The sequence below is a fragment of the Aphis gossypii genome, chromosome 3 (assembly GCF_020184175.1).
Source record: "Aphis gossypii isolate Hap1 chromosome 3, ASM2018417v2, whole genome shotgun sequence".
Classification (NCBI taxonomy): Eukaryota; Metazoa; Arthropoda; class Insecta; order Hemiptera; family Aphididae; genus Aphis; species Aphis gossypii.
In genome coordinates this window covers 2,382,874-2,406,697 of record NC_065532.1, presented here as the reverse complement: position 1 = coordinate 2,406,697, position 23,824 = coordinate 2,382,874, and the positions used below count along the sequence as shown (strand labels likewise).

Sequence of the window (23,824 nt, the reverse complement as noted above, 5' to 3'; positions counted from 1 at the left end):
ATCTATTTCATATTATCCTTTATTATCTATTTAACTGTATCTGACGGTGGTCTTAACACGGGATGGTCACACGATCATGATTAAAAAATACTGGTTGCACATCTGAATGTGATAAGGAAACGTATTCAAATCATGAACTAAGATTATCTTAGTTCATGATTCAAATGTATTATTACTCATTATATCAAATTTCAGAAATGTCAATAGATTGAATTTAATTTAGGGGTACTGTCTTCTTTATTCTGTTATTCATTAATTTTACCAATTACAATTCTGGTAGTAAAGTCCGCAGATGTCTTTTCCCATAGATTACAGCTGGCTTAAAAAAGTCAGTTCTCCATTGAAACATAACAATAAGCTGGGCACTGTACTAATCATGTTTCTAATGGTATTAAAAATAAATAAAAAATAAAAATCTGTCTTGAATACTCAATACCGATACTCCCACTAACAAAAGGAAAAATTTAAATCTGAAAAGATGATTAAAAATTTAGACATTTATCTGGTATAAATTAATGTATTGCGGCTATTGCATAACATTTGGTACCAAAATTTTTTCTTTGTGACGTGTGAATTTCAAGTGAATACATTGTATAAATTAATGAAAATATAATTATAAATATATATAATTAAAACTTATTTTTATATGAAAGATCACAAATACTCAAATATTATAGCTACATTGTAATTAATCATTTCACAATGTCATTGTATTGATATGTTATTTATTATCAAGTGATTTTAAATATCTTATAAAGACTAAAACAATGATAAAATCATTTGTTTAGTTTAGCAAGCCAGGTAGAATTATTTTGAATTTGTCTTAAGTTGTAAGTATTCATATTTTAATAACAAAAAGTTTTTATTAGTAAAATATCTTTGTCAAAGTGACATAGGTACTGTCAGACTACAACTTACACTTCAGATGATAATAATAAAATAAAAAATAAATATTATTTTTATATTATTTAGTATAATGATAAATTTAAAATACACAGCATGAACATTAATCAGGATTTAAAAAATAATAAACAAAAATTAATGTATAGCATTTAAGTTAAAAATTGCTACATTTTCTTTAAAGTATGATTGATTAATAAATTATAGTACATATGTTTAATTATTGAGGATTAAAAAATAATAAAAAAACTATATTTAAAAAAAAAGTAGGTACAAAAAAAGGATATAAAATAAATGAAAAATATTAAAATACTTAAAATATTCATCATAAAAGTCTGAAATCCATACTTGTCATAATATTAAAATCACAAAAATAATAAACAAAATAACTAAGATTATAATTATTTATACTAACTTCACTGGAGCTATTCCATAAATATCACAGTAATTAAAATGTGGTCTACTTTTACATAGATAATAATAATGAAAATATCTGTGATATTATAGTTAGTTTATGTTAATAATAAATATGGTTATTAAACCATAAACTACTAATATATTATAAAACAATACATTTAAACTGCAATAAAAAAAGTATACAATAATAAATATTTTATAGTAGTTATTTTTATATTTTAATAGATTTATTTTCTTTGTCTCAATAGTAACAGAATTAAAAAGGAATACTAAATTGACTGTATTAATATAATAACAATAAAAATTAAAAAAAAAAACAAAAACTTTAACAGTATAAATTGTGGTTAAACAAAAATTACATAAAGGTTTAAGACTAGGAGGTGTAGTAAAATAAATAGGTAAAAATTAAAATAATAGCAAGACAAGAATTATAATAAGTGGTAAGTGGCATTAAAAATTGCGCTTAAAATTACAATTTATTTTGACTAGACAAAATTACTTTGGTAAGAGTTAAAATATCTATAAAACTTCAAAAAAAAATAATTACAAAACATTATTAAAATGAAAGCACCACAGACAGTCAAGCAAATTTAATGTAGCTGATCATTTTATCTTTTAAATGCAGTCTTTTAGTGCGTTATTTATATGTCATTTAACTTCTTAATATTTTATCATTTTTGATTAATACAAATGATTAGTTATTTGATCCCCCTTTAGATATCATTCTACAAACTAAAATTTAGTACCCTTTTAAGAAGATTTTATCACTTTTTGCCCATTTTTAGGCTTAATAGATTTTTTGTTATTGTACATTGCAAACAGCAGAGGTTCCAACACGTTTATCCATACTTGCTGCTCGTCTTTTGATTGCTTCCAAGTAAACTTCACGATTAAATTGACCAGCAGCTAAAGGCATACTGAAATATATCCATACATAATTAAATACAAAAACACAATCAATTTTTAAAGATGTTTTAATTCTTACGTATCAATACCCGGTCGAATGGAACACTTGTAAAGACCCCAAACTGGTTTATGATCAGAAGTACACACTGATGGAACTGAACAGTAAGTTAAACATTCAATACTAGATGAAGTACATGTGGATCCTGCAAAAATGTATTTTTTTATAATACAATAAAAAATTATCATTATTGATACAACATTTTTTTTAAAAATAGACAAATAATATAAAAATTAATTATTTTAATCTATTAATTAGTGAAATACTGTAATGATATGCTAACATAATAAATAAATAAATAAAAATCAAGTTGTCATACATAGATAGAAGTAGTTCTTTTCAATATAAATCTTTTATTACTGATGAAAGGAAGGGATGATTCACATTGTAAAGTCATGTAGAAACTCACACATATTTGTGAAAATAGAATGCAAGACCTATGACTTTCTTGTGTGCTGCCGAAAACAGCGGATGGTCAGGAAAATAATGCTCTCTGTCACTAAGGAAAAAGCTAGTTTCTTGGAAACGCAGAGGTCTTTGATTAAGTCGTCAGCCATTCTGGTCGGTATAATCTTGTTGTGTTTTTCATCACTGCATGCACAACAGCTATATCAGCAACACCGAATTCTTTAAGCAACAACTGAGTCTCCTTTTTTTATGAGATTATCATAGCTGTATTTATTTGAATTTGTGTAACTAATGTTTTTTTTTTATTTATGTTACCTCATTAAACCATAGCGTATACAGTTGCGAATCAGGTAAGGTTCAAATATTCAAATTTTCAAATATATACTTCAAGAGCCCTCCAAAGATTAGGAGGAAGGTAATAAAGTACATTTAATAGTTGTATATGGTAGGTGATTATATTCTCCAGAAGTTTTAAATATAGGGAAGAACCCGTCACACCTGGCCCTATTATTCAGGTGGGGTTGGTCTGGTCGAAAATGTAGAGGCTAAAAGTCTAGTTTTTGAAAAAATGTGATCAAAATGTCATGTATTCAAATATATTGTAGTAGAAAAAAAATACATTTTGAGCTAAAAAATAATAATTAATATTAACCATAAAAATAAAAAATGTTTTAAAAAAAATTAACCAAGTTATTATTAAGTAAAAAATACATTTATTTTAAGTGAGAGGAGCAGAGAGGATATAATTTATTCCCCAAATTTGAAACCATAATCAAATTGTTTGTTTTTACACAAATCTTAGGAATCATTTTATGATTAAAAAACAAATAGTAAGTATTAATATTTATTTATACAATTAAGTTCATAAAAATTCATTAAAAAAAATCCCTATAATCATAATTTATGAAATATTTTATAAGGTTATTTCTGTAACCCAGAAAATACGAAAATGTTGACAATACATAAAAATATTGTATAACAGAAGAATCGTGAAATAAATGTAATGATATACAATTGGTAGAAAATTTTTATTTTATCTTATAGATATAATATGTTAAATATATTGTATTTTTTCTTTATTATAAACAATTTAAAGATTTCTACAATTGACATATCAAAGAAGGAGAGGAAGAGTAAAATTATATCTTCGTCTTCTGAAAAATTAAAGGGTGAAAGTGCCACCCCCATAACTACATCACTGATTGTACTATATAATGTAGTTTGGATATAATTATATTATAATATATATATACAGAAGAACAGTGTTTTCCAATCTTTTTGTAATGACGACCCACAAAGTTACTGTTTGTTGGTTACCCGACTTGCACCCAACAAAAAAAAAAGTGATTATATACTATTAATCATATTTTTTTTTTTAGGTGGACTTTGCAATATTATTATACGAGTAGAGATATCAAATAAAATATTAATTTATAATTTTACTACTAAATGTATTTTCATATATTTATTAAAAAAATGTCATGACCTATTATTTGGAAAACATTACAGTAGAGTATTGATTATCAACACTTCGAAAATGAAAAATAAAATAATTTTAATTTTATATTTTTAAATTTAAAATTAACTAAATTACATACTTTCAATAATACCTATTATATATATATATATATATATATATATATATTATCACGTATCTATACGTTATACACTTATACATACAATAAATATTAAATAATATAAGACATTTAAAGTTATGTTCATTGTATATTTTTAATCATTGTTTGATTATTCAGACGCCGCTTAACACAGGTTAGTGTTATTTACAATTTTAGGTGAAAAATTATTAGAGTTAAAGTATCTGGGTATCACTAATATTAATCCACTATCCCCACCTGTAAATCTCTCACAGGATTGTACCAACTTAATAACATTTACCTGAAGGACTTGGTAGAACCTGTTGTTTTCCACATTTATAAAGAATTCTATCTGTATATGAAGGTGTTCTTTGTTTAGCAGATGTATCAAACATTTCAGTTCCTGGATCATATTTATATGTTGGTGCAAATGTTAGTGGGCCTTCTTGAAATCCACGAAATACCAAACCTATAATTAAAAATGATTTAACATGATTGTTTTTTCTTAATTGAAAAGATTATTGCAAACAATGGAATGACTATTGGAACCTTTTCATAATAGAAAAAAAGTAAAAACTGCAAGTTCATTAATACATGTTAAAATCCTTTAAAATGATTTTAGAGCTTAATATCTTTAATTGAAATTTGTTCACGTAAATATGTAACATAATATTAAGTCCTAGCTATAATTACTATTAAAAATGTATTTTACATCTTCTTGAACTTGCTGTTACTATGTTATTAATTTGAGAAATAGTTAAATAATGATGTTGAGTTTTCTGTAGAAACTGGTTTTTATTAAAATATTTACTTTATTTCTACTCTAATTAAATTTTTATTAAAATTATTAGCAACAAGAATATGATTTAATACAAAAGTAATAAAAGATAGGGAATATTTTATTTTTGTATTTAATAATAGGTTTGTTCCAACATGGAATTTAGGATTAGTTGCCAACTGATCCACGATTGATTTACAGCGCATGCGCTAATGTGGACTGATCATACATTTTGACTACTGTTGGAACACATTTCTGACTGCCACCACAAAAGTAATTTTTAATCGTGCAGTCCACAATTGCAAAATAGATAATAGATAAATGTATGCTAACAGTGTCTCGGACTCCCAGTCCAGTCAAAATCCGCGGATCGTTTTGACTCTCAATAACCAGTCATAAAACTGGTTTAATAACGTGTTGGAACAACTGTTTGACAGTTTGAATTTAAATTTCAGGCTAGTTGGAACAGGAGAATTCTACTGTGCATGCTTTCGACAGTTCTATGATAGTTTGAACGCGTGTTGGAACTAACCTATTAATACAACATATCATAGACAAACCTAAGATAGGAATTTTAAAAAGTTAAAACCCTTTTAAAATACTTAAGTATTATACCTACTAGGGTGGCTTAAGTGAAGTGGCAGAAAAAAAATTTAAAACTATTTCCCGTTGAAAGTAAAATTAAATCAAATTTTCAGTTGTAATTTTATATAAATTTGTTAGATTGTTTAAATGTTGATTGCTAATTTTTTAATGCAAAGTTCATAAGAGTGGATTATTATAAACGCAGATAATATTTTTTGTATTGGAGAAAACTATAGATAATAGCTTTAACTTTACTGATACTCAAAATACTTCTTTAGGTCTGTCTATAATTTTTATACTAACATTACCAATAATTTAAACTTTATATTATAAGTTTAAAATTAGGTTGACATTTGTTAAATAAATACAATAATTAAATCATTAATTAACTTAACATAACATGACTTACCGTTTGAAATACAGTCATTTAGTTGATCTGAAAGTGTTTGATGCATAGGTGAAGCTAAAGGAAATCTATGCTGTGTTACCCATTTCATTACCTCAGATCGTGAATGGGCCAATCTAAAGTTTAAATCTCCGCACCAAAAGACATAATCAAAATTATTAGTTACATCTAAAAACATGAAAAATGATTTTAATTAATACGATTGATAACTTAAATTTATACAATTCATGTACCTTTTGTTTTATGTTTAACAGGCAGAAGTTTTGGAAGTTCTAAAGATTTAATAATTCTACGCACATCTTGTAAACGTTCTTTAACTTTTTCTACATGTGCAGTAAGATGTGAAGTTATAAATAAAATCGATGATCCAAATAAAGAAAATGATATTGCAACAGCACCTTTTGTTCGAAATGCAGTTCCTGGTCGTGTACTAAAACTTGACTCTTCGGGGACTAAAAATAAATAGATACTTAATATTTTTGAATCTCTTTAAAATATAGGAATAATTAACAACTCTAACCAGAGCAAAACCAAATTAAATCTCTTCTTATATAAATGGCCAAATGTAATGTGCCTAATGAAGCAGAATGAAAAAGAATGTGTGATGGACCAATAGTTTCTTGAATATTTACTTCCCACTCAAACTTATCAGGATAACTTTCTTGGGTACCAATAGCAAGAATATCTGGTAAATGAGGAACAGTATCAGGCAGTAATAGTTCATTTAGTTCCGGTGGAGGTGCCTATAAAATTATTGTAATTACATACAACAATTCATTTTATTAATCATTTTATTTACTTGGCCATTCATGTTCCATGTTCCAACATAAATACGAACTTCTCGATTATGTAAGACTCGTTCTAATTCCATTGCTCCTAATAAAGAATTTCCTGCAATACGTCCATGCAAATAGTTTCTGAACAAAAATAAAATAAATACATTTATGTACACAAATACAAATATTCAAATAAATAAATCAAAATCTTAATTGATATGTTTTACCGTTCTTTAACATCAGATGTGGGAATAAGATGTAGTACTTGTACTGCAAATAAAGCCTGTCTGGCTAAACTATCCATTGAGTTATTTTTAGTTTCAGTTTTTTTTAAATATTCAGATGCTGTTAAAGTAGTTGTAGATGATGGCCGAATTGGCTTTGAATCTGCTGTATTTGTACTAGTGGTTTTTGGAATAATTATACTATCAGCAGAAACATGTTGTGCATTGCTAAATATTTTCCGTAGCCTCTCACATTTTTCCAAAGAAGGGGATGATAGTTCATTTGATTCAGTTTCTTTGTATTCTGGATTAACACCGTTGGTAGTTGAATGTAAGCCCAAACTCAAGGACCTTTTATGAGAAGTATGAGGTTCCACTGCACAAGAACACACATCAGGTTCATTTGAGTTTTCTCCATTTTGGAAATCAGATGGTGTCTTAGTTGTTTCGGTTATTGCACAACATAAAGAAACATTTGTACTTCTATTAAGTGGATTAGAAACATTACGATATGGACCATCTAATTGATAAAATGATTGTTTTGATGTATCAATATCGGGTGTCGTTGGTTTTTTTTTTCTTAAGTGAAGTATACTTAACAAGCTCGATTTTTTCTTAGGCGAAATATTGGGTTTATTCATGTTTATAACTCACAGTTAGTTTAAAAGAAGAGTCGAGATCAGTTTTCAGCTGTAAAGAAAAAACTACTTATGGTAAAATGACTAGGAAAACATTAAAACGTAATCATAATTTAATCATCCTAACAATATGACTAAAATTCAGCTACGACTAAATAGGTACTTATATCTAATCGTTGTTCGTGCATAATTAAAAATTTGCTCATTTAGAGACATTGGTAAAGTTGATGGACGTAGACGGTTGTCAACTTGTCATTTTATGTTTTTCCTGATAAACTGATAAGCTTTCTTGTTGTAAACTTATAACCACGAACTATGTTACGGTAATTCTGTAACGTGATTATTAAACAGTGATTGCAAGACTTTTTACACTACAGTAGTAAGTTGTACTGATTACTGATTAGTGACTACCACGATTTAAGATACACTTATTACTTAAATCTATATATCTGTATAGGTATCTTAAATCGTGGTGACTACTGAGTACCAGAGTACTTACTGTATAGTGTATAGTTTCAAGTTTGGGACTACCGTCTACCGGTATACTCCGTACAGTGTACTTTGAGAGTTGAGTGTTGACATATTATTATAACAATCTGATACTGATCAACTACCTAAGATTCAGGTTCAAGACGTTCGAGTCTGAGTACTGAGCGTCTGAGCATAACCTATAGTAGAGGTTCAAACTGAGATTTGTTTGAATTTCAGGGGGGCTTAAATTTCAAAATAAGCCATGCTTGTTTAATATTTTTTTAAACATTCATTCTGGGGGGAGGGGGATTAAGCCTCCTCACAATCATTACCTTTGAGTAGAGGTAGGAATTTAACTCATTTTGATAAATTAATTCGTCTTATAAATCTACTTGTTTAATTTAATTATATTATAAAATTAATTATCAATTGTTTCTAGTTGTTACAATATATTATTCTGTTATCATAATCTCACATTCACATATTATAGTATCCAATTATTAAGGTGAATAACATTTTAGGTACCTATCTTGTGTGGATAGTTTTATACTAAGTATAAATATAATTGAATATCATGTATAATCAATAGTTAAGCTGTCACATTGATCTAGTACATCCATTAGGAAGAAATTATGGTCAATGTTTGCTTTTAATGTTGGATTACATTTATAAGTTATATTATTTGTTAATGAATCAGATGGTTCTTTTCTAGCCCTAATAGATACATGGGTAACAGCTCAACCTCCCCTACAATAGGTAAAAATAAACAAAATCTAATTTTTACAATATTGTATTAAAATTAAATTTAATTAATTATCTTTTTAGTCATATTGGTTGATCAATAAAATTAATTAGAATATGGAGAAGTAGGGCTGGCTATGTTGGAATGTTGCAGAACAATGTTTTAGAATAAAAGTCATGGATATAAATAACTGTATTGTAACTTTGAATCAATTATAAAATTATGGTTAAAATAATTAAATGTTATTAAGTTTTGACTGTATTAAGCATAAGATTGAAATTATTATTTCTAATCATTTAAAATTGAAAGAAAAATTGTGAATTAGTAAGTAATTATTTCTCCTAAATATAATTTAGCACCTTTGTTTTGTATAAATAAGATTATTACTACTATACACAAGTATTTTTTTAAACGGATTTTATTGTATTTTTAACAATGTGAGATATAAATTTATTTCAAAACGCACTAGTGTATGTGAATACTTAGTTGTTTACGCCTAATTAATTCAATAATAAACATTGGACTGTGAAGAGGAGCATATTTTATTGACTAACTTAAATAATAGTTATTCTAATGATTGTAGATTTTCACGGTAAAATAATTGAAATATTGATAATTAGCTGATTTCCAAACAGAAAATTATAAACCATCATCATCATCTGGATCTCTTCGATACCTTTAAGTTATAACACGAAAATCCGTATTCATTGTTCATCACAAGAATCATAATTATCTAAGTATTGATAATTAATATGATATACCTTATAATCAAAAATATTTCCAATTATTCCAATATAGTTATGTCAATGTCATATATTTCATCTTTTATTTCCTAAAACCACATAGATATATTTAGTAAAGAATTGACTATTATTACTTATTAGTTATTACAATATACATAATATTGCATACAAAATCACTTACACTCCCCACTCAAAGTACTTGAAATTAAGTTTAAAAACATTTTTTTCTATATTCAATATTGCTTATTGTTAGCAATTTATCAAATATTATACTATTATTACTTAACCTAACCTTAATTTCAAAGTCGCCAAACACATATTTAGTGCATTTGCATCACCAAAAATTAGGGGTAAGTGAATATTGGGTCTATATAATTTTGATACTTTAAAACATAATATGAGAAAAGACATCATTAAAAAATTACAGTTTTATGTTTAAGCAATGATTTTAACTACTCATAATTTAACTATTACATATGAACCAAATATTAATTGTAATAAAAAATTCAGTAAATATTGTAAAAGAATAATTTCTGGTTATATTTTATGAAATGCTATTTTTAGTTTCAATAATATTTAAAATTAAATCATGGTTCATAGATTATAATATTCAATACATTATAAAAATTAAAAATGATTAATGTTTTTAAATACTACAATAAGCCTTGTCGCTTGAGATCTTCATAAGTCTTCTTAGTGACCACATTTCCTTGAGAATCTTCAAATTCTTCCTCATTCTCTGGTTGCCACCGCTCATCATGTTTCAATGATTTTAATTTTTCCCAAAGCGCAAGTGCATCTTCAATTTGTGTGACATTGGCAAAATGTGCAGTATTTGGTATACCTAAACATCTCATGCCATGTGCGTGTCTCCATTCAGCAAAGTGCCGTTGAAATGCTTTGGGACCCTTATATGTAAAATTACCACAAATTTCACAGTTATAGCTAATATTTAATCCATGTAACTTATATAACCAATATGGAATTGGCTTTCCATCCCAACCAAGAGGTAAATTTTTTGGATTATAAGGGATATCTTCTCCTTGTTCATCATCAGACTCTGATGCACTTGCCTCATTTTCTGAATCATCACGTTCTCCTTCAGTTCGAGCTTGTCTTCTTTGAACATTCTCTTTAGTAGCTAATCTCTGTTCAGCTAAGAGTTCACAGAACCTATAAACTTGTGCTTCAAGCATTGCTAATTCTTTTTGCCTTTCTTGTTCTTTAGTGCGGTTCATTTTTCCAGGCTTATCTTTGGCTAACAAAGATGGATCCAATGAAGTTTTTCCTTTGGTCGAAAATAATCGTTGAGCTCTTTCTTCCAGAGTTCCACCACATTTTAATCCTAATGCCATCAAAGCTGATTTTAAACGATCCAGTCCAAGTGAGGCTAATTCTTCCCAAGAAGAAAATGCATACAGATCTAAGTGTGCTCCAACATTAGCCAATGCACTACTTGTGTCTTTCGGCCAACCTGGAAAAGAACCTTCTTCCCATTGATTTATAAACTCAATTCGAACAGTATCCATTTCATTGTCAATGTCGTGTAAAGGTTTTATTCGTAAATAATAACCATGCAAGTATTCCAATAAAATATCTAAATATTTTCTATATTCCGAATTTTTACGATCTTTAGGAATATCAAACAAATGATCAAATATGGATAGGTAAGTAATGTAATCAACCTTTTCAACTCCTTTTAAATTCACATACTTTTCATAGCATTCATGTAAATCTAAATATCTTCCATAGCCTTCTTCATCAGTGAAATCTACCATGTTTGTCATTTCCTCTGAAGGATTCTCGCGGAGGTTATTTAAATCTTCAAACTCAACTGATAATGGCACTGATATTTCATTAGGATGTTTCTTATGAAATTCTTTAATACCTTTTAAACGAAAATAAAATTCAGCAAACTCATTTGGACCCGAAATGGATGTAATTTCTTCTTTACGTAAACCGTCTTTATCTTCATAAAGCTCTTTTAGTTTATTAGTTCCTTCCATATATTGATCAAGCAATAATTTTTGTCGGTGTTCAGAATTAATCACGTCTCTGGTCGTAGATTTTTTCCACAGTATTTCCTTAACCATAGCATCAACTAACCGTTCTCGTTCTTCGTGGTAACGACGTTGCTGTTCTATTAAAGTGTCCATTTCACTTTTAATTAGGGATGTCCGGATAAGAAGTACGTGAGGCAGAGTCAACTATTTAAAAATTTAAAATTAACTGAAAGAATTGAATCTACTATTTCCAGACTCGGCGAATCAGCTATTTAGTATTTAATATAGTAATAACTAATAACATTTCCAAACATTAACCAAGTTGATAACATAATATTCCAAATCTGAAAAATATGATAAGCAAAACCTAAACAGTAAACAACTTATAAATCTAACATTTTTTTATTTTTGGTTATGGTGCTGGTGTGGCACTGTGATGGTCGGCGGGGTGCCGGGGTTGTTAGTTGTTACTACTATATACCATGACAAAGTAGATGGTAGATCTACTACTAAGTGATTTACTATTTTTTTATAATTACTAGTTACTACTACTATGATTGCACTCTTTTCTTAGTGAACGAACTATTATTCACGTTTTATTATATAAGATTAATAATGCTCCGATTATTATGTGCCAGACACGGCACCAGCATTTTTTTCTTAGGGCATTAGAGGCGAAGCACAATAATTTTGCATTTGTCAATAAAAAAAAAATATGATGTATCAGTGATGAATACTGTATAACTTTGTATATCTAAGTGAATTTCTCCTTAAATTATAACATTAATTTACATAATAATACTTATTACCTGAAATTTTTCTATTGTGACAAGATTATTGAATAATCGTCGATTAAAACGATTATGACGTGTGTAATAGAATAATTGTCCGGGCGGTCGAAATTTCTATGTTAAAATAATACTTGTGTTCACAAATTGTTGAAATAATAATTTTATTTAGGTAATTAACTTAGTCTGATAGCTACGGTTACCCTCCAGTTAAAATATTTGGTGACAAGTCGCCCACCCCCTTGCCACTGTCCCTGTTATGTGCTATTGTTACATATATCTAATCCATAGCCTATATTCTAGGCCCTATAGCCTATAGGATATACCTAATTAAATAATTTAGTATATTTTACTAAACAGTACCTAATTAATAATTATGGCTTAAAGTATTATTCCATGGTACTGAATAATGCCAAAAATTTAAAAGAATTTAGTATTTACCTTTATTTTTTTTTTCTGCTTTGAACCGTCATAAAATAATATAACTTCACCACTTCCCTTGTGCAACAGCGGTCACTAATATTTTGTGAAATGTACAATTTCGTGGTTAATACGAAACTGCAGTTTTATAACCGTTTGCTGATACATTGCTAAATGCGACATGAGTAGGAAAAAAGTTTAATAATAACTAGATAGAATAAGGACTGATCGTTAAAGAAGACATATTCGTTTCTTTTTTTTATTATTGTATATTCTATTTTTATGTAGAAAATAATGATTTATAAGATTCTTATCTGTACGCAATACGCTATGGATTGCACGTACCTCGTCCTTCAATGAAATATATTTTTTTCTTCTAAATGATGACAAAACTGAAACTGGGATCCATAACATAAACCTTTTGTAAAATGTTTTAGAAAGTTATAAAAATGTTATCAGAAAGTTTTCACAAGTAATTTGCAAATATATAAATAGGGTAAATAAACTAGTTTGCTATTTTTATATAAAAGTTTTGTTTCTAAATTTTTTTTTCAATCTGTCAAACTTTTATATTATAGTTCTTGGGAATCTGAGTTAGTTATATAGATAGTTGATTGTATTAAAACTTTAGTTGAATATGAATTCATAGAAGTGAGAAGTATTGTATGAAAAAAAAAGAAAATTATTTAATGAGAGCAAAACTTAACACTATCAACAAGTTTTGTTGTGTATTAGATTATTAAATTTTACATACATGTATTATTTAGATATATTTTTACACATGGACATTTCTATAATACTGTTTTGTTGAGATTTAATAATCAGCTCAGAAGATAGAATAAGCCCATTATCAAGTAATAAATATAATTACAGTATTACACTGGGGTGGTTACTAATTAGCCTACCTCCTATTGAGAGGGGATTTTAGGACAATATTAATGTAGATATGATGATCAAGCCAATGAAGTACCCACATCACTTCTGTCGTTTATTTTATTCCGTACACTAGATTGATAAAAAATTTTGTGTTTAAAAATTGTGTGGTAAATAAAGTATATTTCACATTATATGTATATAGATAGATATTACAGTGTATACATTTTTTTAAATTAAACGTTTACAATGTTTTAACAAAAGTAACTTTCAATTGGCTCGTTGACATATTTTTCCATTTGTTGAATAGCTTTTCGTGTTTTTTGTTCAATGTCTTCCTGTTCATCTTCCATCAGTTCTGCTAAAAATGGTATTGAATCTGGAAGTAATGGTAAGAAATTTTCTCCCAATTTTTCTGCTACAGCTAATGTAGCATCAATACATATAGATCGGACTTCAGGCAAACGATGTCTAGCTTTAAGCATAATTTGACAATTTATATCTTTCCATAAGGTGTCATCTGTCACAGCAGCTATTAAATTAGATATACATGGTATTACATAATTCTGACATACTTTGTTGTAATTTTCCAAGTCTACTGCTTCCAAAATATCTACCAATGGGTTCATGATTATTTCAAAACGATCCTTAGTTGTAAAATTGATTGTATCATACTTGAAAACATTTGATAATGTTGATACTATTGATTGAATAAGCAATGTTTTTTCAATATAAGTGTTGGATTTACATTGAGTTAATATTAAATTAGCTGTTGGTATTAAATTTCCAGCAAATAAAAGATACAAACCTTTAAGCTCACTTGATAAAGTATTTAATAATTTAAAATAAATTAATACACGAACTTCATTATTTGAACCATTTTTCCATTCATTTAATTTATGATAGAATGTACGGAATGTAGATTCAGAACATTTTAATGCCACTTCACTTATTGCAGATATAACTGAACTTTCCACCATATTCATTTTTATATTTTCAGATTCATGAGTAAAACAACAAAAATCTAAAGATTTTAACAAGAATGTTGTGAATTCCTCAGTCATGGAATTTTTAAAACTATTTTTTGCAATGTTCAACACATATTGGAATGCAGTAAATTTTAGGTTTTTAACAATTTCTACCAAAGTATTACTTAATACTGGTTCTAAAATTCTTCCCGGTATTTCAGACAACTTTTCTCCCAATTGTTGAAATTTAGTTCTTATTATAGATTTATAATTATCATTATCATCTGTTGAACTATCATCACATGTAGCTGATAATAATGACAACTCGTAGATTAAAGGTACCAAATAAGGACTCAAAAAATTTTTTAGCTCTGATATTATTCTTAGTAAACCAGTTAGTATACTTGGTAATAAAGCTCCATCAGCCATAACACTGATGTCATTCAATTTATGGAGAACAGATATTACTGTTGGTATTATTAATGCAAAACTTGAGATGGCTTTAGTTTTTAAATTAGAAACCAACTCTGCAATACATAACACAAATGTTCCAAGCAATGGACCAACAGATACATCTTGTACAGATTTTGTAACTTTCTGAAGAATTCCCTTGAATACATCTACATTTTCATTAATATTTGAGCATTTGGTGACCAATGTAATGGAGATAAGAGCAGTTTGTTTAACGTTCAAATCTTCTTTTGTATTAAAGCTAGACATGTTAACAATTTCAGACAAAGGTTCAAGTAATTTTAATGTTTGATATTGAGTTAATGATTTAGATTCCAACAATCTTTTGTTCAGTAAATCCATAGTTCTATGTTGTGTAGATTTGAGGTCAACAAATGTTAATATGTAATTTATTGCATCAACAAATATATCAAGTGGAAGTAAAGCATTTACTTTGTCTAAAATGCTGTAATATTTGATAGGCATAAAGTTTTTTGAACAACTACTATTACCTTGACGTTGTACAAACCATAAGGTATTTTTAATTACTTCTGTGAAACCTTCTTTTAATGTATCATTAGATGTACAATACATAACTTTGGATACAAATGTATATGATGACAGTAAATTGGTTATAAAAGATACCAAACAATATTTTAATTTATGCAATTTGTTTACAGAATAGTTTGAAATATCAATCAATGTTTCTTGATCAGATTCTCCTTTTTTAAGTTCAATAAATTTACAGTAATTTAATATATTGTTACACATATCAAGTAAAACATTTATTGGACATTCAGCACAGATGTCCAAACAAATAGTATTACTGGACACTTTGTTTTTTGTATCAATTGTACCAGATATGTATTCCTTATGTACAAGTACAATTAGTTCCCATAAATAACTGTTGGTATTCAAAGCTTGAACAAGGTATCTTAATAATGTTCCACGTCTATGCTCTGGTATATCCAAAATACTACGAGCAAATACTGATAATGCTTTTCTAGTCACAACTTGGCCTTCCTTTAACAAAATAGGAATTATAGTATTGAGCACTTGACAAGTAATTTTAAATGTATACTCGTCATCTTGACGCATAACAGAATTACCCATAAAAGTAAATATAGTCATTACATGTAAAATAATTTGGTCTGGTACCATTTGAGCACAATTTGATAATAGAATTAATGCATGATGTTGAGTTTGTTGATTTGGAGATAAACGCATGGTTGAGACTATCAATTCAAGATTTAAATGTTCAGAAACTTTAGATTTTTCCGCCTCGCTTTTAGTCATCGAACAGCAATTTAATATACAACTCAAACACAATTGTTTGGTGTATTCTAGTAAGCTAGACTGATCTTCAAACTCTAAACATTTTTTTAGAATTTGAAATAAAACTGGAGTTAACTTAGTAACATTTTCTAAACTATTTTTGTTTTGAATTAATTCTAATAAAGCAATTCCATTTTTCCATAATACACTGTTAGGTGAATCATCATACATTTTTTCTAGATGAGAAATGAACATAACACTGTCAAAGCTTACTTCATGAATAAAACTTTTAATGGAGTCTATAATATCATTATCTTCGACTTTTGCTTGTAAATCAAGTAGAGTTTTTATTAAGTTCAATTTTAAATCATCAGACATTGTGTTAAACATTTCTGTTGTTAAGTTTTGAACAAAAATAGTGACTGGACATATCAATTTTCCAGAGCCAAAGTTTAATACAGGAGTGGTTTCTTTCAAATATTTTTCACATACAGGCCATATGCTAGGCCAATCTATGACATTCGGATGAAGCTTGTTGAGAGCAAACTTAAAAATATGTGATTCAGCTATGTCAATTTGTGGTTTATGTAGTAATTCAAGACCATGGGTCATAACATTAATACATACATTTGATGAATTGAGTGCTGATAAAACATCAAACATTTTTAGTCGCAGTGCTGAAGATACACCATTATTGCATGCGGTTTTAAATAGATTTTCTAAAGTAGTTTTAGCTTCTATGTTATCAGCTTGTAAAGCAATTATTAAAACAAGGCGAATTTGATCACCATCTATTAGGATATTTTGACGTTTATTAATGATATTTTTTATTAACCACATATATGACAGAGAGCTTGTATCTTTATACGTTTTATTTAGTTTTTTAAGGAAAGTCATAGTCGTTTTTCTAATATTTTGTGCATCAGAAGCCAAACAACATAATAAAGTTGGAATGACAATGTTCCCAGGGGATAATGATACTAAAAATGAAACATTTTTGTTCATTAAAGATTTAAAACTATTACAAAGTTGTGTAATCTTAATCTTTCCAATCCATAAACTTTCACAGTAAACTTGAATACGTTCTTCATCACCTGAATATTGTTTAGTAAATATACTATCTTCAATTTCCATTTTATTATCTTTTGGTTCTTCAATAACTACATCAACATCCATTTTTTCATCATCACATGATGTTACATCATCATCCATTAATGTACTTATGAATTTGTTTTCATCTATGGTAGGAGTATTTTGTAACAACTTGAACGAATCCTTCCATGAATTTTTGTATTTATTTTTGACACTCTTAGCTATTTCTAAATACCAGGGTTCATTATTAGAAGAGTCCATTATTAATTTTACTAATTCAATAGTATAGTTATCATCATTCAAATCTATTAAATTTATTAAATCAGAAGCAAATGAACTAATAGATTTTTCTTTTTTTGAAAGCATTATGCTATCTCGTACAGTTAATAAATAGAATATGCTTTTATCAGATTTTAAAAGTTTTTTAAAAGCATCAATCTGTAAATTAGAATGTTCAGCCATATACTTAATACAAGAATTGGGAACTTTGACATTTGGTGAATTTCTTGACGATTTAAAAATAACACTCAATAACAAAGTACAATTATAGTATAGTTGTTCATGTTTAACTATTAAAATCTTTTTAACTAAGCTTGAACGTAATTTTTCTGTATATGTAATATACTTAGACATAACACCAATAACTATTAAAGAAGAAACGGTAAATGGCCGTGCATCAGATTCAAGTCCAGCAATCATTGATGGGAGAAATATTGTTACTAAGTTATTCTTTGAAATAGAGGACGATGTAAAAGCAGCAACTAAAAGTTTGGCATAAAAATTAGTCCAAACTGTAACTAATTCGTCAACAGCTTTATGTTCATCAATTACTTTAACAACAATAGAACAAATGAGTTTTAATAATCTTGTATCATTGATTGCTTCCGCTATAAAACTTTGTTCATTAATCTGAACACCAGTTTTTCTAGATCTGGTTAACCACCACCAATTTTTTGCAACTTCAGGGTTATTCTTAAGAGGAATTACTTGTATTAACCTTGTAAATACTTGGGTTGAAACATATGGAAGAGCATAGCCAAGTAAAATATCTGTATTATATTGTTCAATGTTAAATCGATGTACTAGCCATTCAAGGGCATATAATGCTGGTTTGGAATTAAAATAAGGAGATAACAAGCATAAAAATTCCTCAATCAAAGAATCAATATTTTGGTTTTCAGATAGATTCAAAATTGCTCTTTGCTTAGTTTGCCATGAATGGCTAAATAATGATGATTTAAATTTTATAAATTTTGTATTGATACCACATAGTTCTTTAAAACCTTTCAGGCCAACTTCAAAAAATGCCGACAAATCATGATTCCCTATATCTTGTGGTTGAATAAGCAATGATGTTTTTTTGTGACCCAAACTCAATATTGATGTTTGAGGAGCACTTAATTTTTGTAATTGTTTTGCAAGAGATGTTGATGCCATGACTAAAATCAATAAATTTGTCTTGTAAAATGAGAATATTTCAAAAACTTACACAATTAATCATTCAAATAATTTGAATTTAAAGCTGATACTAGGATAGTTGAATTACAAATTGATTAATAAATATCTGAAACAAATTAAACACTTAAAATTAGTGAAATTACTTTTATACAAAAAATGAAAATGGGTAGATTTTTCTTCTTGTGTCCAATAGTAAAAATGCCAATAACATTTATATTAATAATTTTAAAGTAAAATAAAATACAGGTAAATAGATAATAAAATAAATAAATAAATAGGTAGATAAAAAGTAAGATAAACATTATTGTAAAATGATTAACAATTTTAAAAATATATGTTTATTTAAGAGTATTTAAAAAGGTACTTCCGTGTTATATGAGACTAAATCAATAATTGCAACTATCACCTAAGACTACTACCTTCGTCCTTCGTCATCGTGACTACTGTGGTTGTTTTGTGAAACATCACAATCCTGTTATCTAAGACTACCAAAATTTAAACACTATCCTATTATCACACACCACCTTAATTTATTTATATTAAGAGAATGTCGTACTCACATGTATAACGTCCTCTTAATTAATTTTTTTTTAATCTCTAAGACTTAAGTATTATGGGGACGGCCGGCTACATCTGAATTATATATATATATATATATAAAGAAAAAAAAGATTTAAATACCCAGTATTCATTTGTAATGTATATTACACAGTTCATGTCCTAGGTGCTATAGCCATACTTGGTGTAAAAATGGTAAATCCACACATTCATTTTTTATTACATTGCATGTTCTGTGGGTGTATAAAGTTCCGTGTTTCAAAAGCAATTTTACTGCTTCCTCTTCACTTTGAGGTAGAGACCACTCATTCATATAAAAATTAAATAAAAGGCAACCACAACGACTTTCATTAGAATAGACTAGTGGTTCTCAAACTTTTTTTATGGAGCCCTTGAGATGCTAAAAAAAATTCATGGAGCCCCAAAAACTTAAAATACTAATTTTACTACTCATAAGAAATTATAGGTTAATAAATTGCTAATACACACACTTTATATAATATAAATGTAACTTGTAACAATTCAACAAATAATAATATAATAAGTACTTAATTCAGTTGTGCCTGTGGATTAGTCTCGTGGAGCACAGTTGAAGACTGCTGGACTAGACTACTATACTAAATTAGGTACTGCAAAACAATCTACTTTTCGTCATCCCCAATAAACATCAAACTACAAAAACTTATAATATAATAGATATAACAATTGTGAATTGCGACACTAGAACGGAGCGTATGGATATTGTTCAGATAATTGTAGTAATCGCGATAACAGAGGAAGTCTTGGGTAATAATCGCAAAAATAGTCGTAGTCCTGTAAAACAGGTAAATAAAATGTTGGTAGTTTTAGATAACAGGATTGTGATGTTGTTAAAAACAAAGTAGTCTAATATAACAGAGAAGTACTTTTAAAAAACCTAAACAAGACCACGATTAATTTTTCAGTTGAAATTACTTAAAACTACCTAGCATGATTAAAAAAAAGTACAAAACAATAAATTTTCTAAATAGGTATTTGAAATGCAATTAAAAATTAATTTACACATTTAAGAAGATTTTAATGTAATGATATTATTTCTGCAATAAAAATTAAACTATAAAATGGACATTGATCAAAAATGAAAATTTTAAGAAAAAGATGATTAAAATGTGAAATTGAGAAAAATTTGTAAAAATATTCATAATATTTACAATATAGAGAAGTTAAATGTAATTATAATTGTTGAATCCTGGACAATATTCATACATATTATAATCAATAAACAGTATATTTGAATCATAGGTATATAACATCTATAAATCTTAAATTTCATGTGATCTAAAGCGATACATTTACCTGTAGTTTTAATTTCAATAGAGCTAAAAATGATTCTAGATTTAAAAAATTGTACAATAAACATATTTATACTTACACGTAAAACAATATTAGAATATTGAAATTTAGTATTCACCCTTACAACTTAAATTACTATAAGACATAAGTTAACTTCAATAGTCCAAATAGGTAAGCGAATAAAACACGGAAAACAAACAATTAACCACGTGACTTCTGTCAGTTGTAGTAGCACCGTAGCAGTAGTTGTACTCTAACACTATGGTACTTATTGCAAACGTCAGTGTAAATGTGTTATCAATGATAACTTATCAATAGTCATAATATTTTGTTTTTCTCATCTGTAATCTTCATGGTTTTTCTGTTTAATAATCGATTGTTCATGAGAACATAAATTATCAAACACATTTATGTTTACCAACGATACCATCTGTATACCAGTATACCAATCGAATAAACAAAAATGCAATGCAAAATCAATTAAATTGTAACATAATATTAAAAATACTACATTTAATTGATGATTTAATAAGTCATAAATTAATTAATACGTCCATGATTTTGGTGATTTTGGCTGCTTCACTATTGACTATTCAATGTAATATAGATAATATATTTATTACAATTATATTTCAGGTCTACACACAGATAGCGCTGCGTTGTTCTTTTGTTGAACCAATGATAAGGCTCTTTATCATTTGGATATTTTATATAGTAAATTCCTAACTTTCTTCAATAATTTTAGTAGTTATAGAAGAAGACGTATAATATTCAATTAAATTTCATAGAACACCTGGTTTTATTACAACTTGAAATTTGTGTTTCATCTTAACTAGTCAAATTCGTATCTAAAAATCACAAGTCGTCTAGTAATCCAATTCACATTAATACCACAATTATGATTAAACTTTATTCTTTAAAACAACATAAAAAAGACGGTGAAACTCCTAAATCAGGGAATCAAAAGAAAGCTTCTGCTGCTCATCTTAGAATTACAAAAGGTAAATATACATTTGCTTAATATTTAATTAATATATTTAAAGCTGTTTGAAATGTTAAATTCCTAAAATTTAATGTTTGACATATTTTAATAGATAACCTCATTAATGGCTTTGTATAATTAAAATTGAATCATATGATACATACATATGTGTAATAACTTAATAAGAGTTTACTTTTGGAAAATAATTTTTTTAAATATAGCTTCTTTACTTGTGAGTCGCTGAACATTTCGGTTGTTTTAAAATTTTATCCAAAATACTTTATTAAATAATATATTAATGTTATGACTCATTATCTTTTACTTTTTAAAAAAATGTAATGAATATTATTATGTAGGTATGATTATCTTATGAAGTTAAAAATTTGTTTTATTATTAATTTGGTATAGTCTTAATAATAAAATAAGTTTTAATTGTGTCAAAATATTATTATCTAAGTACCTCTAAATTACCTCAAAACATTTTTGTTATAAGCCCTTGATGTTCACATTTTAACAAAACTAGATGTTTTGATAAAATATTTATTAAATATACCTGATTTTTGGGTTTAAAATATTTTTGACTTTAAATTCATTGCTATTTTTTTCTATGTTGAATTATATTAAAAAAAATATTTATATTACTTTTTATGCTATGTATTTTATTATTATTAATTATTCTTGCAATTTTTTGTATATTGATATTGAATTATGAATTAAATGCGATGTTGTTACCAAAAATTAAACCAACCTACATCTACCAAATTAAAAAAAAATTCTCATAATATAAAATATATTAAATAGTTTTAAAAATTAGAACTTAAGCTGATTTTAACTAGAATTCTGACTTCTTGTTGAATTTAAATTTAACACATTCATAACACCGAAGTGACGTGTGTTCCCTGTTTTTTAATTGTATATACTCTTATCTATTTTGAATTATACTGTAAGTTTATAAACACTGCAATAATTATCTATTTAACTTCACAAAGCCATTAATTTGTTATTTATAGATATTTAATTAATTTATCTGTCTATAGTGAATACCATAGAATGTTAAAATAGAAGGAAAATGTTGAATAACCTTCACTAAATCTCTTTGTTCATTATCATCTTCTTTATATTTAAAGTTGATTAATTGAGTATGATAAAAACTGTACATTTTTGGTGAAAAATACACTCATACACACCAATTCATGTTTTTTTAATAAATTGTTCATTTGATACAGATTTAAATGAACTTACTCTACCGAAAACATGCACTACTGAATTTCCTGATCCAGACGACTTATTAAATTTCAAATTGACCATCTGCCCTGATGAAGTGGGTGAACAATATACATATTAAATACATTTTATGGAGTTTTACCTTAATTATTTTTGTTTCTAGGGATCATACAAAGGTGGAAAATTCAATTTTAGTTTCAAAGTTGGTGTGAACTATCCGCATGAACCACCTAAAGTTAAATGTGAAACAACAGTTTACCATCCAAATATAGATCTCGATGGCAATGTGTGTTTGAACATACTACGCGAGGACTGGAAGCCAGTATTGACTATTAACAGTGTTATTTATGGCTTGCAGTATTTGTTCCTGGTATTAAAAATTGTTGCAACAATATTATGAGTATTGTAAATATTATAATTTATGTTTTAGGAACCTAATCCAGAAGATCCTCTTAATAAAGAAGCTGCAGATGTGTTGCAGAACAACAAAAGGTTGTTTGATATGAATGTACAAAAAGCAATGAGAGGTGGAGTTATTGGCAATACATACTTCGAGAAATGTTTAAAATAACAAAAAAAAGATGTGATCCTACTCAGACAATGTTGCAATTAAATTAATGCTAATAAGGATTGATCTTTTTCGTGGAAACTTTGTATGAAATAAATAATTTAATTCTTATATCGTAATATTCATTTTTTCTCTTAATTTTTAATTTTTTTTTTTTAAGTTGATAAAAATTAATTCTAGTAATTA

The 23,824-nt window shown here is 27.2% G+C and overlaps 4 protein-coding genes across 4 annotated transcripts; 1 reads left to right on the top strand and 3 right to left on the bottom strand.

Annotated features, from left to right (window-relative positions):
- Nucleotides 1-1,047: 1,047 nt before the first annotated feature.
- On the bottom strand, nt 1,048-7,987 carry LOC114121233 (inositol polyphosphate 5-phosphatase E). The gene is made up of 8 exons (XM_027983473.2): nt 7,057-7,987; nt 6,853-6,970; nt 6,574-6,796; nt 6,287-6,505; nt 6,057-6,221; nt 4,586-4,753; nt 2,303-2,426; nt 1,048-2,234 (listed from the first exon to the last, which is right to left on the bottom strand). The coding sequence occupies exons 1-8, from the start codon at nt 7,692-7,694 to the stop codon at nt 2,120-2,122; spliced, it is 1,770 nt and encodes a 589-aa protein (XP_027839274.1). The 5' UTR covers nt 7,695-7,987; the 3' UTR covers nt 1,048-2,119.
- Nucleotides 7,988-10,161: 2,174 nt separating this feature from the next.
- Nucleotides 10,162-11,992, bottom strand: LOC114121235 (splicing factor 3A subunit 3-like). Its single transcript, XM_027983475.2, has one exon. The coding sequence runs from the start codon at nt 11,801-11,803 to the stop codon at nt 10,301-10,303; it is 1,503 nt and encodes a 500-aa protein (XP_027839276.1). The 5' UTR covers nt 11,804-11,992; the 3' UTR covers nt 10,162-10,300.
- A 1,901-nt stretch (nt 11,993-13,893) lies between these two features.
- LOC114121229 (HEAT repeat-containing protein 1) lies at nt 13,894-21,146 on the bottom strand. Its single transcript, XM_027983464.2, has 2 exons — nt 20,944-21,146; nt 13,894-19,080 (listed from the first exon to the last, which is right to left on the bottom strand). The coding sequence occupies exon 2, from the start codon at nt 18,951-18,953 to the stop codon at nt 13,986-13,988; it is 4,968 nt and encodes a 1,655-aa protein (XP_027839265.2). The 5' UTR covers nt 18,954-19,080; nt 20,944-21,146; the 3' UTR covers nt 13,894-13,985.
- Nucleotides 21,147-21,579: 433 nt separating this feature from the next.
- On the top strand, nt 21,580-23,749 carry LOC114121238 (NEDD8-conjugating enzyme Ubc12). Its single transcript, XM_027983477.2, has 4 exons — nt 21,580-21,865; nt 23,073-23,167; nt 23,234-23,440; nt 23,501-23,749. Exons 1-4 carry the CDS (start codon nt 21,763-21,765, stop codon nt 23,639-23,641), a joined length of 546 nt encoding a protein of 181 aa, XP_027839278.1. The 5' UTR covers nt 21,580-21,762; the 3' UTR covers nt 23,642-23,749.
- Nucleotides 23,750-23,824: the final 75 nt, after the last annotated feature.